A 17,764-nucleotide genomic window follows, 5' to 3' on the forward strand; every position below is an offset into this window, starting at 1 on the left:
GTGGTAGTTCCGGTGCCTCATCGGGACAGATTTCGGGGGTTTTATTCCAATCTGTTCACCGTGCCCAGAAAGGAGGGCAAGGTTCGTCCAATTCTGGACTTGAAGGCTCTGAACCGCTCTGTGCGGGTTCGCAAGTTCCGCATGGAATCCCTGCGGTCGGTGGTGGCTGCCCTGGTTCCGGGGGAATTCATGGCCTCCATCGATTTGAAGGATGCGTATCTTCACATCCCCATTTTCGAGGGTCACCAGAGGTACCTTCGATTTGCCATTGCGGAGGATCACTACCAGTTCGTGGCGTTGCCTTTTGGTCTCGCCTCGGCTCCGCGGGTCTTCACCAAGGTGCTTGCACCGGTTCTGGCATTATTGAGGGCCCAGGGCATTTCTGTCCTGGGGTATCTGGACGACATTCTGGTTCGGTCTGCGACCAGCCAGGGTCTGGAGAAGGACCTGTCTGTCACGATGCAAACTCTGCAGGAGTTTGGTTGGACGATAAATTTTCCAAAGTCGACACTGAGTCCGTCGGTTCGTCTTCCCTACCTGGGAATGATTCTGGACTCGGTGCAGGCGAAGGTCTTCCTGCCGGAAGACAAACTCAGAACTCTTCAGGAGGAAGTCAGGTCCCTCAGGGACGTTCCGCACTCGTCTCTGCGGACATGCATGAGATGTCTGGGATTGATGGTCTCGGCCTTCGAGGCGATTCCCTTCGCCCAGTTTCACACGCGGGGTCTCCAAGCGGAGATCCTGTCCATGTGGGACGGGCGACCTCAATCTCTGGATCTTCAAATCTCGTTGAGTCATCGCACCAGAAGAGACCTTCTGTGGTGGCTCCAGTCCCCGATGGCGTCCGGGGGCAAGTCGTTTCGTCCTATCTCGTGGACGGTAATCACCACGGATGCCAGCCTGTCGGGCTGGGGTGGTGTTCTGGGCATTCTGTCCGCCCAGGGGACTTGGTCGGAGGGGGAGTCCTCCCTTCCGATCAACATTCTGGAATTGCGTGCGATAAATCTCTGTCTTCATCGCTGGACGGACCGGCTGCAGGGCTGCCCGGTTCGGGTGCAGACGGACAATGCCACGGCGGTGGCCTACATCAACCACCAAGGGGGCACCAGGAGTGCCCGAGCGGCTCGAGAAGTGGCCGACATTTTGTCTTGGGCCGAGACTCATGTCCCGGCGATAACGGCGGTTCACATTCCGGGGGTGGAGAACTGGCAGGCGGACTATCTGAGTCGCCAGACCCTGGATCAGGGGGAATGGTCTCTCCACCCGGCTGTCTTCCAGATGTTGTGCGCGAAGTGGGGTCTTCCAGATGTGGACCTGTTCGCGTCTCGTCTCAACAACAAGGTGAGAAGGTTCGTGGCAAGGACGCGCGACCCTCGGGCAGACGCGTCGGACGCGTTAGTGGCCCCGTGGCATCAGTACAGGCTGATGTACGCGTTTCCACCGATTCAGTTGCTGTCCAGGTTCCTTCGCAGGTTACACTCGGAACGCAGCACGGTGATTCTTGTGGCACCGGACTGGCCTCGCCGGTCCTGGTACGCAGACCTCGTGAATCTGGCGGTCGACGCCCCGTGGCGTCTGCCTCTTCGAGACGATCTCCTGTCTCAAGGACCGATATACCATCCTGCTTTACAGTCGCTGGCTTTGACGGCCTGGCTGTTGAGACCGAGGTCCTGAAGGAGAAGGGTCTCTCCCCAGAGGTCATTCATACCTTGATCAATGCGAGGAAGTCTTCCTCGGGGAAGGTTTATTACCGTACTTGGAAGGCCTATTTTGCCTGGTGTGAGTCCAGGGGGTTTTCACCCCGCACGTACTCGGTTTCCCGAGTGCTGTCCTTCCTTCAAACGGGTGTCGATCAGCGTTTGGCGCTGGCTACGATAAAGGGTCAGGTGTCTGCGCTGGCCGTTCTGTTTCAACGTCCCGTGGCTTCCAACTCCTTGGTTGGCACTTTTGTTCAGGGAGTGAGGCATCTGGTTCCTCCTAGGAGGGATCCTCTGCCCCCTTGGGACTTGAATCTCGTTTTATCTGTGTTACAACGTGCTCCTTTTGAACAGATCAGGGAGATCTCGTTGTCTATGTTGTCCAAAAAGGTCGCCTTTTTGGTTGCGATCACTTCGGCTCGCAGAGTGTCGGAGCTGGCGGCTTTGTCCTGCAAGTCTCCGTATCTGGTTGTTCATTTGGATAAGGTGGTCTTGCGACCTAATCCTTCTTTTCTTCCGAAGCGAGTTTCGGAATTCCTTTTCAATGAGGATATTGTCTTGCCTTCGCTGTGCGCGACGCCTAAACATCCGAAAGAGGTGAGACTCCATTCTTTGGATGTTGTTCGGGCGATAAGGGTTTACCTTAAATCGACTGAGTCTTTTCGAAAGACGGACTCCTTGTTTGTTCTTCCATAGGGTCCTCGGAAGGGCATGGCGGCGTCGGCCTCTACCATCGCCAAACGGATCAGGCAGACCATTGAACAGGCCTATGCTTTGCAGGGGAAGGTTCCCCCTGTGCCTTTTTCTAAAAAATGGCATTTGAAAGACCGCGTGACAAACAATATTGCAACGACTGCCATTTTATTCTCCAGTGTCTTTGCTAAAAATAGATATATAATGTTTGGGGGTTCTAAGTAGTTTTCTAGCAAAAACTTGTGAACAACAAGTGTCGGAAATAGAGTTAGGAGAGATCCCTCATATCTTTAGAGGAACCCCTTACTACCATCCACTTCAAACACACTCCAAACCGGTGTACCATAAGATTGGGGGAAACAGAACAAAAGACCTTCCATAGTGCAGTATTTTATATATTTACCAAAAGCGCAAAGTTAAAATTACAGTTACAGTGTTTTTACTAAAGCAGAGCTCTCTCCGTTTCAAGAAATGGGCAATTTGGGACTTTATGTGAGAACTGGCGAGCACTGCTCAGTGTCTCCATCCCTGTGAATAGTCAATTGAAAAACAAATGAAGGTGTGTGAAAAACAGCCGGTCCCTAGTTTGAAATACTTACCCACCAGTCTGCTAACAAACCAAAATAAACCTGTCTAACAATATAATTTAAAAGCAGGAGTTTAGTTAACACATATTTGCAAATGCATGCGGAAGCTGCAAGGCCGACGACAAGGCATCCTGCGTTTCTTGCAGAACCTAACACTAAATAACACTACTCAACCTGAGTGTCCAAGTGTCTTCATGTGAGAACTGGTGAGCACTGCTCAGTGTCTCCATCCCTGTGAATAGTCAATTGAAAAACAAGATGGGATAAATGAAGGTGTGTGAAAAACAGCCGGTCCCTGGTTTGAAATACTTACCCACCAGTCTGCTAACAAACCAAAATAAACCTGTCTAACAATATAAGTTAAAAGCAGGAGTTTAGTTAACACATATTTGCAAATGCATGCGGAAGCCATACCATCCACTTCAAACACACTCCAAACCGGTGTACCATAAGATTGGGGGAAACAGAACAAAAGACCTTCCATAGTGCAGTATTTTATATATTTACCAAAAGCGCAAAGTTAAAATTACACTTACAGTGTTATAACTAAAGCAGAGCTCTCTCCGTTTTGCAGGGACACCGATATGCGTTCCACCTATGTTCCAAATGGAGGAAGTGACGTGTCACGGTAGTACCACCCTACGCGTTTTGTCAGAAAACGCCGTACAGAGATCACTGAGCCAGTCACATCAGTCTCTGCACCAGAGGAGCTTACACTCTAATGTCCCCACTATTATTATTATACATTTATATAGATCTGACATATACCGCAGTGCTGTACAGAGATCACTGAGCCAGTCACATCAGTCTCTTGAGGGAGGGGTGTGCTCAAAAATATTTTGAGGTTTAAGTGCTTTCATGTAACTTTATTTTTTGAAACTTTTCTGTTACTAAAACCTTTATATCACCTAGAGCAGCCTTTTTCTACCAGGGTGCCTTGAGGTTTTTTCAGGGGTGCGTTGGCAAAATGCCTAAAAATTGCCCAAAATATGTATACACGCCATTGTGTAGATGACGGCTGCCCTTTTAGTTACCCTAAGTCACAGGTTTTTATTGTGCACCGTTACAACCTTCTAGCTGCCGGCGGCTAACAACCAATGGCGTCATCCATTGATGAGGAGGATGTCAATCGCCTGCATAGCATCCTTGTTTGACTCTCCCCTGCCAACATTGAGTCCCCATTAGCTGAGTGATGGAGAAAAACGAAGGGAGAAGAGAAACATCGGAATAATAGTCAGTACCAGTTTGTAAAAGTGTATTTGCTTTGGAAGAATAAATCTCCTCTAACGTTGGGTGTCCTACTTGGGCTTGTGGATGTTGCTGCATTATGTAAAACTATTAGAATAGATTTAACATTTTAGAATGGGGCTCCTCAAGACTGTCCATCATTTTTAAAGGGTGCCTTGACTAAAAAAAAAGGTTGAGAAACCCTGCCCTAAAGGACCAAGCACTGCTCATGTAATAGCCACTTGAAGACCCGCCCTTTTCTGGCAGTTTTTGTTTACAAGTTGAAATCGGTATTTTTTGCTAGAAAGTTACTTACAACCCCCAAACATTATATATATATATATATATACAGTTGTGTTTAAAATTATTCAACCCCCCAATGCTGTAAAGGGTTTTAGGGAATTTAGTGTACATTTGTAATTGTATTCAGAATGAAATCCTACAAGGACTTCTTAAAGAACCATATGCAACTAAAATGACATCAATTGGTTTTGTAATACAGTAGTAAATGTTTCTTTTGTGAATTCTTCATTGACACAATTATTCAACCCCTTAAAGACTACCACTCTGAAGAACAGGAAACAGTGACTTCTGGACCTTAATATTCACAGTCTGAAGATAGGAAAGGGAAGACATGATTGAAATCTTTAAATACATCAAGTGGGTGAAACCAAAATCGAGAACACAGGGACATGACCTAAAACTAACTGGAGGAAAGTTCAAAACTAATCTTAGAAAGTATTATTATACTGAAAGGGAAGTTGATGCTTGAAATAGACTTCCAAGAGAGGTAGTGAGTCAGTTAACAGTAAGTGGCTTCAAACATGCTTAGAAGAAACCTAGATGTATACTCATACAACAAAGTTAACAAAAAAAATTTATGTTTCTATGTTAGGTGTTGGTAAGGGGTGTATAGAAAGTTCCTGCAGTAATATATAGTTTTACTAAAATGTTCTTATGCTAATCATACAATACTGGACTTAGGCAACTTATTCATACACCATGGGTTTTAGGCTCATACCTTCAGATAAATGGACATTGAGCTTTAGAGGTCTTCTGGAGGCACCTTCTCTATAACACTACTTTGCTTCCGTGAGACCTCACTGTAGTGTCTGTAGGTGATGGACCTCTTCTCCTACCCAGAGAAAATAGCTCCACTAGTTTATTATTTTTATTTTGTAAAAAAACTAATTTAAAACAGCGCTAGCAATCCATGTGAAAATTATTAAATAGTGATTAGTGAAAAAAATTAATAAATATTTTATGAATAAATATTCCAAATATAATAAATTATTCCAAATATAGTAAAACAGTCCTTAATAGTGATAAGTCCAATAAAGTGCTCAGGTGCAGAAATGGTTATCCAAACGGTGCTCAGGTGATTGTCAAACCCTCTAGGTTCCCTACTCACCACAATGAGGAGTCTCAAAAGCTTGTAAAATCCGTTGGATTTTGCTGGGGATGATCCAAGATCGGGGTGTCTTGCAGGGGATCGCTCCAAGAAAGACCTCCGTGAGCCCCTCAGCCGCAGTTTCGGAGTCCCGAGCACTGAAGTCGGGACGAATCAGCACATATCCAGCGGTGCGGATAGCCCTCAGCTATGCGCGGCTCCGAGCTCTGGGACTGTGAGAGTCGGGAGTGACTGAGCGGCTGTTGTGTGTGTTGGCTTCCTCGGACTCCGCACCGCTGGATATGTGCTGATTCGTCCGGACTTCAGTGCTCACGGAGGTCTTTCTTGGAGCGATCCCCTGCAAGACACCCCGATCTTGGATCACCCCCAGCAAGAGCCAAGAGCTGAGTAGGGAACCTAGAGGGTTTGACAATCACCTGAGCACCGTTTGGATAACCATTTCTGCACCTGAGCACTTTATTGGACTTATCACTATTAAGGACTGTTTTACTATATTTGGAATATTTATTCATAAAATATTTATTAATTTTTTTCACTAATCACTATTTAATAATTTTCACATGGATTGCTAGCGCTGTTTTAAATTCGTTTTTTTACATTCCTATCTAAGATTAACTTAGAGACACAGCAGCTGCACCTAATTTATTTCTGAGTTTTATATTGTTATTTATTATCATAGCACTAATATTTTTACCATAAGCGCGGGTTTAAATTTAATATACATATTATTTTTATTTATTTATCTTCCAATTCTCCAGTCAACATCACTGTCTTCTACTGTCTACACAGAAGCAGTGTATTCAGATCAGGGAAACCTGATCTGAATCGTACCAGAGCTCAACACTGTGGTGATGGCCTGTAATATTGCTGTGGGCATTGGATCCTACATGCATCATTGACCTTGTTAATTGCTGCAATGCATTTAGTTGAGTTAGCCACAGGGTACTATACATGTTCAGTGAATTGATTGATTGCTATGGAACCCAGTCCCTTAAGACCCCCTTTGGGGTTATGGCCACCGTGACAGGTGATGTCTGGGCTTGTCAGGAAGGTTGGGCGATTAATTTAGTCAGCTATAGCAATCGTTTAATTGACTGATGAACAACAGTGCCTCCAAAAGGAAAATAATTTATAAAAAATAATTAAGCTGACAAATAATTTTTGAGATTCTTTGCCAATGCAGAAATTCTATGATTACCACAATAAGATCAGGTGTAGGTATGGACTGAGGACTATAAAAATAAATACAATTTATTTTACAGAAGTCACTTTACAATCACCATAAATAACAGTCAGATTGGCATATGCACAGACACTAAGACTTTACAATGAATTTATCTCCGCATTACAGTAGATTTCTATATTAAATCAAACAATTATTTCCCCAATAGTAGATATCCTAACTTTTGTTTAATAAATTTGGAAGACAATAATCTGAAATGGACTAACTATATTGATTAATTGACATAATTGAACTATATTCTTTGGTCCACTGCAGCAAGGTCAATTTGTAAATTATGGCAATATGGCAAAATATAATCTAATTATGCGATGTTCGATCAGAAGGGGATAGCAAATTGAACAACACAAAGTTATTGCAAACAAAATAAAATCAATAAGAAAAATGTAAACTATAGTTACCCTCCAAAGTGGATGTAGGGGATCGCTGAGTAAATCAAGAAGGCTTTACAATGGCTGCTGATTAATAGGTGGAGTTGTCTTTCAATAATGGCATCAATCAATGCTGGAGATGTGTGTCCTGGCTTCAGTGAAGTTTGTGTCAGATGATGAGTCTCTGGATCTTTACAGAGTGTCTCTCCCAGATGATCGGTCTGTAGATAATTGGCATGTGATGTTTCTCTGTATATGGATCACAAATAATACAACCCTTGGAACCCTGCCCAGAGGGTGTGTTTGGTAATATTTACTTTTTTCTCATTGTGGATCAGGTTACTGATCAATTATGTGTTTATACAAGTATTGGCATACTTGGCCACTGGGTGGCACTCCAAGACTAGAAATGTCTATCCTGAGTTTATCTGGAAAATCTAAATGTAGTCCTTATATAATAAATTAATCCTTTTTTATACAGAATGAACTATGTTGTTTTACCTGTCAGGCATACAATTTTCCTTTTAAAAGGCAGCTTTTTAATTTGTGGTATTTATTTTTTGGGTGTAGCAGCAATTAAACGAAAACATTTGGCTACAGATAACTTAATTTTATAATAAAATATTAGGATACACATAATATTTGCAGACTTTCAACTACCATTTGGGTATGGCTACATTATAACACACACGTTTTGAACACTATGAATAATGAATATAGCAAACCAAAAATACAATGAGATTATAGCTTCCTTTTTAAATAATATAATTGTTCATCATGATTAGGTCTTTTCCTATATTAGTATATAAATTGAAACAGTGATGTTCCTTTTTGTACCCTTTTACCAAAAATAAATGAGCCCTAACTGTGTCAATGGTTTCATGTTATCAAAAAATGAAATGAATATCGTTCTTACTGTGAAGGTTGCAATCATCTATAAACATATTATTAATCCTGACAGAGTTCTTATATGAATCTATATACATTGAAATGTGTTTGCATATAAAGTTAACATTCGTAATACAATCCATGAGGTTTGAATTGCCTTGTCCTTAAAACATTGGAATATAGACAGTCCCTATTTCATCTGTAGAAACTTTTTCCAATGTCCTTCATTTAGTGGAACAATAGAGAGATGCTGCCATTGTCTGGAATATCGAAGAATGTTGACTTCCTGTGGTCAGACAGATGTTGTCTTATCCACAATACCATGTTTGTGAATTCTGAAGTCTTGTAACCATAGCCATTTGTCTTTGGTTCCTGGTGTTGTGCGAATACCACAAACTCCAGTGTTCTGAGACTAAAGGGTCCCTGTCTTTTAACGGACTTGTCCACAACGTGTTTGCAGACCAGATTGAGTTATTTTCTGACTCTTGGGAAAGTTACATCTTCATGTGACACTTGTCTCTGTGCCTAATTGGAAATCACTCATGGTTTAAAATAAGAGAATTTATCAAATTTAATTTTTTACTCAGACAGACTCTAGCAGACTATTACTGTGTAAAACAAGCTATATTTAAAATGTATTGACTTCACAGTGTGAACTTTTAAAGCTTGGTGCTAAAATTGAACCGCTCAGTCTCGGGTGGATGACTGGGTGTTCTCACACTTCTGGTCATGTGCTTTAATGCCACTTCTTCCTAGAGCCCTGAAAAAGTACTCAGTTGCTTCCTCCCAAATTTTTACCACAAGGATTTCTAGGACAGAATACAACCCAAATTTAGTCATATTTGTCCAGAGCTCAGAAACGCCCAGTCTCTTCTCCTACTCTCGTTTTTTAACCAAATCGGAACCTGATGAAGCCATGTTGGAAAAAGCTGCAGAAGATTTCTTTCCCCCCACAAAGGCTACCAAGCCCTCTCCAAAGCTCTCTTCACAGTGAAGGGGGGCCGTCACTTATAAGAGTGGGGGATGTTTGTTGCAGTTTGCATCTCTCTAGAACATAGACATCCCTGACCTGTGGGTTCAGTTGTTTCAAAGGAGTGCAAGATAGAGTTCAAGACTTTACCACCTCACTGCTTTCTTGTTTAAAATCAACCAAAAACTGGGCAAGGGCAGTTTGACTGCAAAAAGCACTAAAACACCTTTTGTTCCAGGGAGTCATTCTACCAGTAACACCAGAGTACAGGTTCAGAGGAGTCTAACCTGTTCACAGTGGCAAAAACTCAAATGAAGGGTATCTGTCCTATACTGGATTTAAAATCCCTCAACAAAGTCCTTCACATTCCAAAATTTTGTTATGAAATTTTCAAGGTCAGTAATTGCCTCTCAGAGACAAGGAGAATACATGGCATCCATGAACATCCAATATGCCTATCTACATGTTCCCATTTGCCCTCCTCATCAGAGATTGATAAGTTTTGCAGTGGCGGAGGACTGCCTCCAGTTTTGTTGCATTGCCTCTCATCCTGTCCTCTGCTCCCAGGGTGTTCACAAAGATCTTGGCACCCTTACTTGCCCTTCTCAGGACATCCAAGTGGCAGGTTTTCTTGATGACTTTCTTCTGACAGATGCACCTCCCTTACAGTTCTTCACAAATGTCCAAAAGACACTGCTTCGGGCCTTTGGCTGTGTAATCAACTTAAACATATGCACTCCAGCCTTCTCTGTGCCTAGAATAGTTGGGTCTGGTCCTGGATACATCCTAGACAAAGGTATTTCTTCCAGAAAACAAAGTTCCTTGTCTAAGAACTCACATTCGATAACTGAGATTTAAAAAGGTTGTAAACTCGTATAAATTTTTTTTTTTTACACCCTGCAAAAGAAAGACATAATGAGCTAGTATGCATCGCATATTAGCTCATTATGCAATACTTACCTCAGAACGAGCCCCCGCCGTGCCGCTCACTCACCTCTATGACGGGCGACATGTCTAGTCGCCCGTCTTCCGGGATCGCGGCATCCGGCCATCTGATTGGCCGGAGCCGCGGTGACATCACTCCCGCGCGCGGTCACGGCACGGGGCTCTGAAGGAACGGCACGATCGGCCGTTCCTTCAGAGCGCATGCGCCAGTGACGTCACTGGCGACATGTAAGGTAAATATCTCCTAAACGGTACATGTTTAGGAGATATTTACAGTACCTATAGGTAAGCCTTATCATAGGCTTGCCTATAGGTACAAGTTGTAGAGGAGGGTTTACTTCCTCTTTAAAGGAAATTCCACAGTGAGATTTGCCATATAAGTTCTGGGTCCAGTGATGGCCTCCTTTTAGGCAGTACCTTTCATCAAATTCCATTCAAGAACTCTCCAAATTAATATTCTGTCAGCATTGTAAAAGCAGGCTCTTTTGCGGGATCTACCCATTCTCCTATCATCCCAAACAAGTTCTTGTGCTGGCACAATACCATTTCAACTCTAACAGAACGGACTCCCCAGGCTACCACCACTCTCTGATGTAATACTATACAGGTAATGTTGCGATATATACCTTTTAGAATATAATGATTTATGAAATATCATTCGCCCCGCTATGTGAAATGAAAAAAATATATGTATATTTCTTTTGACAACAAAAGATGATGCTGTGTGTAGAGAAATTAATTTGTCATTTTGCTACATGAAACATTGTCATATCTTGTACATAGTGTTACAGTATTTGACAGGATCTGAGGCCCTGACGAAGCAGGTCAGCCCGCAAAACTCGTTGGCTAAAAGATACACAAAACCTGATCTTTAATCTAGGATAACTTCACCCTGGACAAGCAGTTTGTTAACCTGTTTTAATGGAACAAACCCCTTTCTTTTAAAATGTGTATAATGTTCTCAAATAAACTTAATGTACAAATGATTTTATATAACGTGTTGGCTCAGTGGTTTTTAACCCAAGGAAGTACATGAAAAGTCCCAAACCTTACTTAGATTTCTATAATTGTCTAACAGACGGAAGATCTTTCCCTCTTTACAAATGGAAGGTTCTTACAACAGACACATATCTGTCAGGCTGGGGAGGAGTCTTTCAATCCTTGACAGTTCAGGGAACATGGTCAACAGTAGAGGCCAAACTCCTCATCAACAGGTTGAAGCTCAGAGCTGTCACTGTCTCTCCAGCAGTGGACCCACTTCTAAAGGGACACCCAATTTAGGTGCAATCAGACAATAAAATTACAGTGCCATACATCTGCCATCAAGGGGTCACAAGGAGCCTGGCTGCCTTGAAGGGAGCAAACCAAATTCAATTGTGGGCAGCAACTCTCTGTCCAGCAATAAATTGGTGCTCTCTTCCTCAACATCAGATAAAATTGATTCCTGAGCATCCTCAAACACTAACCTAAAACATAAAAAAAAAAAAAAGTTTTGTATATTTCTCTAAAAAAACACCTAAAAATGCAAGGGGAGGTGGAGCAGGAGCTAAAAAGAACACATTGATTGGTAATTTGTTGCTATGGCAGTGAACAATTGCATTAGTTTGCTGTTTATCCCAACTGCAAATGGCTAGAGCTCAGGTCACACTCATGGCTGAACCGAACCTAAAGATTTTTGCTAGGAGGAAGTGATTATCAATTGTTTGTTGCTTTGGTAGCAAACTAGCAAAACAAATGGCCACCTCAGTTTTCAGTTTCCACAAACTTCAAATGAATTGGGTTCCCCTCAAGTCCATGCCCGTCTCAAAACTCATCCTGAACCAGGAACCTCTGACTTACTCTTGTGTTAGTACATACAGTGTGTAAATGATACCCTGAGTGGGTTCTGATCTCGTACTACAATATATCCCATCAGGACAGGAAGGGAAATTTTCTGAATTCTGACTGACAGCACCTATATCATGTCTGTATTAGAGCAGTTGCTACATGGAAAGACACCACCTCTCCTGTCGGAGCACTGGGAGTGCAATGATAGCTGTACTCTTGATGTTCCCTAAAACTTAGTTTTAATCCACAGGTAAAATCCAAAAAGTGACATGCATCTCAATGGACTTCACTCCTAGTAATCTGACACACTTTACAAAGTGGCTTAATTCCTGGAGCTCAGCTTTAATGAGTGTCAGAGATTTTCACTTTCTTTTCTCTCTTCTGCTTTCAGTGATGGCGTCTGTTGATCTGAGGAAGGAGCTGGAATGTTCCGTCTGTCTGAACATTTATACAGACCCTATAACACTTAAATGTGGACACAACTTCTGTCGGGACTGTATGGGTCGTGTATTGGATACACAGGAGAGGTCTGGAGGTTATTCCTGTCCTGAATGCAGAGAAGAGATCCAAGAGCGGCCTGCACTGTGGAGGAACATAACATTGCGTAACATAGTGGAGAATGTGCTGTCTGCTCAGCCAGATCAGGAGGAGTCTGGGGTCTTCTGTACTTACTGTATTCAGACTCCTGTACCTGCTGTGAAATCCTGTCTGCTATGTGAAGCTTCTCTGTGTGATAATCACCTGAGAGTCCACAGCAAGTCACCAGAACACTTCTTATGTGACCCCACCACTTCCCTGGAAAACAGAAAATGCTCCGTCCATAAGAAGATCCTGGAGTATTACTGCACTGAGGACTCCACCTGTATCTGTATGTCCTGCAGTTTGGCCGGAGAACATCAGGGACACGAGGTGGAGACTCTGGATGAGGCCTCTGAGATGAAGAAGAAGAAACTGAGAAATGTTCTGCAAAAACTGATGACAGAGCGAGAGAAGACGGAGAAAAGAGTCCAGAGTCTGCAGGAACACAGGAGGAAATTACAAGGAAAAGCAGATGATGAAGCCAAAAGAGTAATTTCCCTATTCAGAGATCTCAGAAGACGTCTGGAAGACCTGGAGAAGAGAGTCCTGAGTGAGAACTCCTGGCAGGCAGAGAGAGTCTCTCTATCACTGTGTGATATGATCCAACAGCTGGAAATAAAGAAGGAGGAGCTGTCCAGAAAGATGGGGGACATTGAGAAGCTGTGTAACATGATGGATCCACTGACTGTCCTACAGGATTCAGACACATGTGACTTGTGTGATACTGAGAATGGAGATGATGAAGACAGAGAGAGACATGATAAATTCCTCCACGATGGAGGGGATCTGGATGTGGCGGGGATCTCACACACATTACACACAGGTTTATCTGATATCATGTCTGGGGTAAATGTAGAGAAATGTACAGGCACACATGTCTATCCACATTCTACTACAAAGGGTGAAGATCACATCAATGCTGAACTATCCTGGCCATCCCAACCCACCCCCACCATACAACACTCCCACCGCCAGGCTGGAGGACCAAATATTGGGGCTGTACAGCTAACATCAGGGGTTACAGACATATTACTGGATGTGAGAACAGCTGGTAATAATCTACATATATCAGATGACAGGAAAACTGCATCCTGGTCATCATCACATGAGAATCGCCCAGAAACACCAGAGAGATTTCAGTGTCATCAGGTGATAAGCAGTCAGAGTTTCTCCTCAGGGAGACATTACTGGGAAGTGGATGTCGGGGAGTCAGTGCACTGGATGGTTGGGATGTGTTACCCCAGTATAGACAGGAAAGGGCATCAGTCAGCAATTGGATCTAATAAGAATTCCTGGGGTTTGGAGAGGTTGTGGGGAGGTAATCAGTACTCGGTAAGACATGAGAATAATATGATCCAATTATCCAGCAAAGTCTCCAGTAACAGAGTTAGGATAGATCTGGATTATGAGGCTGGGCGGATCTCTTTTTATGAATTGTGTGACACCGTCCGACACCTCCACACTTTCACAGCCACCTTCACCGAGCCCCTCCATCCTGGGTTATATGTGGGGTGTAATTCCTGTATAAAGATATGTGGGGGGAATCAGGCTTCACTGGCTGCATGCTTGTTCTGTGTCAGTGAGATATGAGGTAGTGTAGCTGTGTTCAGGATGATGGTCCTGGAACCTGCACATTTACACTATATTTTATATATATATGTGTGTGTGTTTTCAGTTAAGGATGGGGTTGGGAAGGATTAGAACCCCTGTTTCTAGTTTACTGCTATCTGGGGCTCTATTAGAGAGATTTTCCCTTACTTTCTGTCCCATTGGCAATGTTTTACCAGTCAGGAAGCGAGGAGAAGTCTCAGACAGAAATAAAAATGCTTTTCTTTAGTAGAGGGAAGGCTGGGGGGGTATACAGTCTCAGGAAGTGGAATTCCTTGGCTCTGTATATGGGAATATTGATCAATAATTGGATATATATATTTATAAAGATGGGGCGTATTGGACTATTACTAGAATCAACAATAATCCTCCAAGGCCTGGCACCTCTATGATGCTTATGGGGCACAACAATTTTTACATTTCCTCTACGGCCCTATTTATTTATAAGGAAAAAGACCTTGTATGTTATTGTCGGGTTACTTATATGATAACAGGTTCGCTTGCTAGAATAACTTTACAGAAAGATGTTATTAGAACAAATTGTTGATCTCCAGATACTTGGAATGTCTTTTTGTGGAACATAGAGACAGTTGGTCTCCTTCTTCTTCTACAATGAGGTATTTGGGCGTCTGGGGGTTGGAAAAGCTGATAAGGTGTTCCATAATACCAGAAATGAATGTCTCTTATATTTATTGTGATGCTGCTTCTGGAAATGTTTTTACTTTCTAATATTTACTTTTACTTTGTATCTCTTCTCGTCCAAATAAACTTTCAAACCTTCACTGTGATCAAAGGTTGTTGGTTTTCCCACATTCTACAATAACTTTAGCATCAATTGTAATATTGATGCAACACATAGATCATTTTTTTATTGAGCTTTCTATAGGGCTTTCTATTATCAGCATTTTCCAATTTTTTGCTATATTTGGGGGGGGGGTTTAATGGTTAGCTAAGTGGTAGAAGCATTTTTAGTAAGTCTATGCCAGTCTAAACTGTGTTTTATGGTTGGCCTACTTTTATTAAACAAAATCAAAGTTCGCCAGAAAAGCAGTTGCTCACGCAGGGGGTTTTCACCATCAAAAACAAGCACAGTAAAAATAATACTGAGCAAACAAGAAATTACTACCAAATCTGAAGAGAGTCCATAAATAAAAATGGGGGTTTGGTCCCACCATATGGCCATATCGTGCTCAAGCCCACTACTGCGTCAAAGTACCCCATTATCAGTGGGTCCTACACTATCCATGAAAAAAGAGATGAATCCAGCCTTTCTAACCCTTGGAGATAATACTCCTTGCTGGGAGAGATGTGCAAATGCACTACAGGGGACTCCTCCTATATCCACTTGATGGTGGACACTGATTGAGTACAGACTCTCTTCAGATTTGGTAGTAATTTATTTTGCATTTGCGCGCTATTCTTTTTTAATATACATGTCTTTTGGTTCATAGCTGCAGCAGCTTTGGAAATATATGGGTATGCTCCCCCAAATTTTTTGCCTGTTTATTATGTATTCGGTCTGACCAGACTATTGAGGTTGAGCAGCCCTCCCCACCCCCCACACACACCTGTACTCAATCAGTGTCCACCATCAAGTGGATATAGGAGGAGTCCCCTGTAGTGCATTTGCACATCTCTCCCAGCAAGGAGTATTATCTCCAAGGGTTAGAAAGGCTGGATTCATCTCTTTTTTCATGGATAGTGTAGGACCCACTGATAATGGGGTACTTTGACGCAGTAGTGGGCTTGAGCACGATATGGCCATATGGTGGGACCAAACCCCCATTTTTATTTATGGACTCTCTTCAGATTTGGTAGTAATTTCTTTTGCATTTGCGCGCTATTCTTTTTTAATACCCCAGTATACTCTAGCAGACATTTAAAGATGAACTATATAAGTTTTTAAAGATACATTATTATGTGTGAGAAGATATTAGCAATAATTATGTCATTATATTATGTAAGGCATATACATATATATTTAGGAATGTTATATTATATTTTGGGTTTAAATTCTTACAGTAGTAATCTTACTTATAATTCTTTTTAAGAAGTGTAAGAACATATGTATCTCGTCACTAATTACCTCATTTCAGAGAAGTTTGTGTTTAAGTGCTGTAAATTCTACAAACCAGACGAGATGTCTGACAGCCTATGGCATGGTCAAATAAGTAATAGCTTTTCACTAGCCAACAGGTCAATAAGGTCACTGTTAATAGTAGGCCATTGTATGTTGTGACGTATGTTAAATACAAAATCTAATGAACAGTGCGATACTGCCCTCTATAGACGAAATACCAAATGCAGTTTTGGGATAGTTGAGATATTCCCATATAGAAATATTATATTGTATTAAAAATATAATTGTTGAAATGGCATTACTTGCCAAGGTGAATGATGGAGATACAGATGGACATTTATGTATGTACTGGGAGTATGGACAAAGTTTTATGTTGTGTTTTCTAGTTACTCTTACATATAGAGAAATCATCCTTTAATTTTATTATCATACATTGGGTTAATTATCAGGAGAGGTGTGGCTCTGACCTCACCAGTTAAGGTATAGAATATCCCAACCAATGGGAATAATGTTTCATCCCTCTGGGTTTAACTTATGGTAATTTTTATAGCCCTTTGTTCATACCATATAAAAGACCAACCCAGATGAGAGATAGGACACATTACATTACATTACACTACTGACAACACACCTTACACTTACATCACACACGCTACTACGTCCATCTATAGACTCATCCAGACATACTCCATCTTGCTTCATCATTCATCTGAAACTTTGAGGGACGCCAAACGAAACTCCTCCCTCACTGGCATCCATCTTAAGACTCTGGTAATGACCATTTGAAGCTAGCCGCCATCTTAAGTGTGGTAAATATACTTTGCTATGTTATTTGATAGTATTCAATTGTTTATTTCCTTCCTTATATGTTTTATATTGCATATTCAAGGGTAATACGATTACAATCCCAGCCATGTAAACCATAGTATATTTTTCTCTAAATAGCTGATTTTTGTTTTTATACATTTTTATTAATATCCGATTTAGTGCATTATTTGCAATTTTAAGTCTTCCGTTTTGCATGGCTTATTCTCACTCCATCTGCAGTGGAATGACTTTCGGCCGTGTGATTCGCAGACAATTGTGGTCTGATTATATAGAACATTCATTTATGGTTTATACTATACCTGGAGAAATGGTAATCTTGCTTTAATCTTGCTTTCGTTTTACTTTCACTTTGTTTCAGTTTCACTTTCATTATTGAGCTAAACATCACATTGCATTGATTGTTTGAAGTTAGTATTTATGAAGAGTTATTTTTTTTGTCACTTCTTGTTTGATCATATATTGTGAATACATGTCTGGTGAATAAATATTTTATATATATATTCCATACTGTAGACTGTACTCACTAAGATTGGTATATGCTTTTAAAAAGAAATTAATCAATTAAAAAGAATTCACTACTTATTGATTTGTGGAATAGGTGAAGATTCTCCTTTCTTATAGATCTTTGCTTATTAACCATAAATAGACACTGCTATATTCAGAACAGTATAAATATTCTGACATAATGAAGAACGAGTGCGAGATATTATTATTAAACATGCTTACAATACATTTAGAAATGTAGAATTGGACTCGGAGATATTATGTAAAAGTGGAATCAAATAATTTTATTGGCCTAAGGCTCTCAAAATA

At 41.6% G+C, this 17,764-nt stretch overlaps 1 protein-coding gene across 1 annotated transcript in view; it reads left to right on the forward strand.

Annotated features, from left to right (window-relative positions):
* The window catches only part of LOC309550594 (E3 ubiquitin/ISG15 ligase TRIM25-like), a gene marked incomplete at its 3' end in the record, with an annotated part of 53,744 nt that extends 39,719 nt beyond the window's left edge, over positions 1-14,025 (forward strand). The window contains exon 2 of the mRNA XM_082250939.1: positions 12,248-14,025. Within this exon, the coding sequence (XP_082107065.1) occupies positions 12,248-14,025 (1,778 nt within the window). The remainder of the gene's footprint in view (positions 1-12,247) is intronic.
* Between the last annotated feature and the right edge of the window lie 3,739 nt (positions 14,026-17,764).

Source organism: Pelophylax lessonae (genome assembly GCF_965119305.1).
Source record: "Pelophylax lessonae genome assembly, chromosome: 1".
In the NCBI taxonomy this organism is placed as follows: Eukaryota; Metazoa; Chordata; class Amphibia; order Anura; family Ranidae; genus Pelophylax; species Pelophylax lessonae.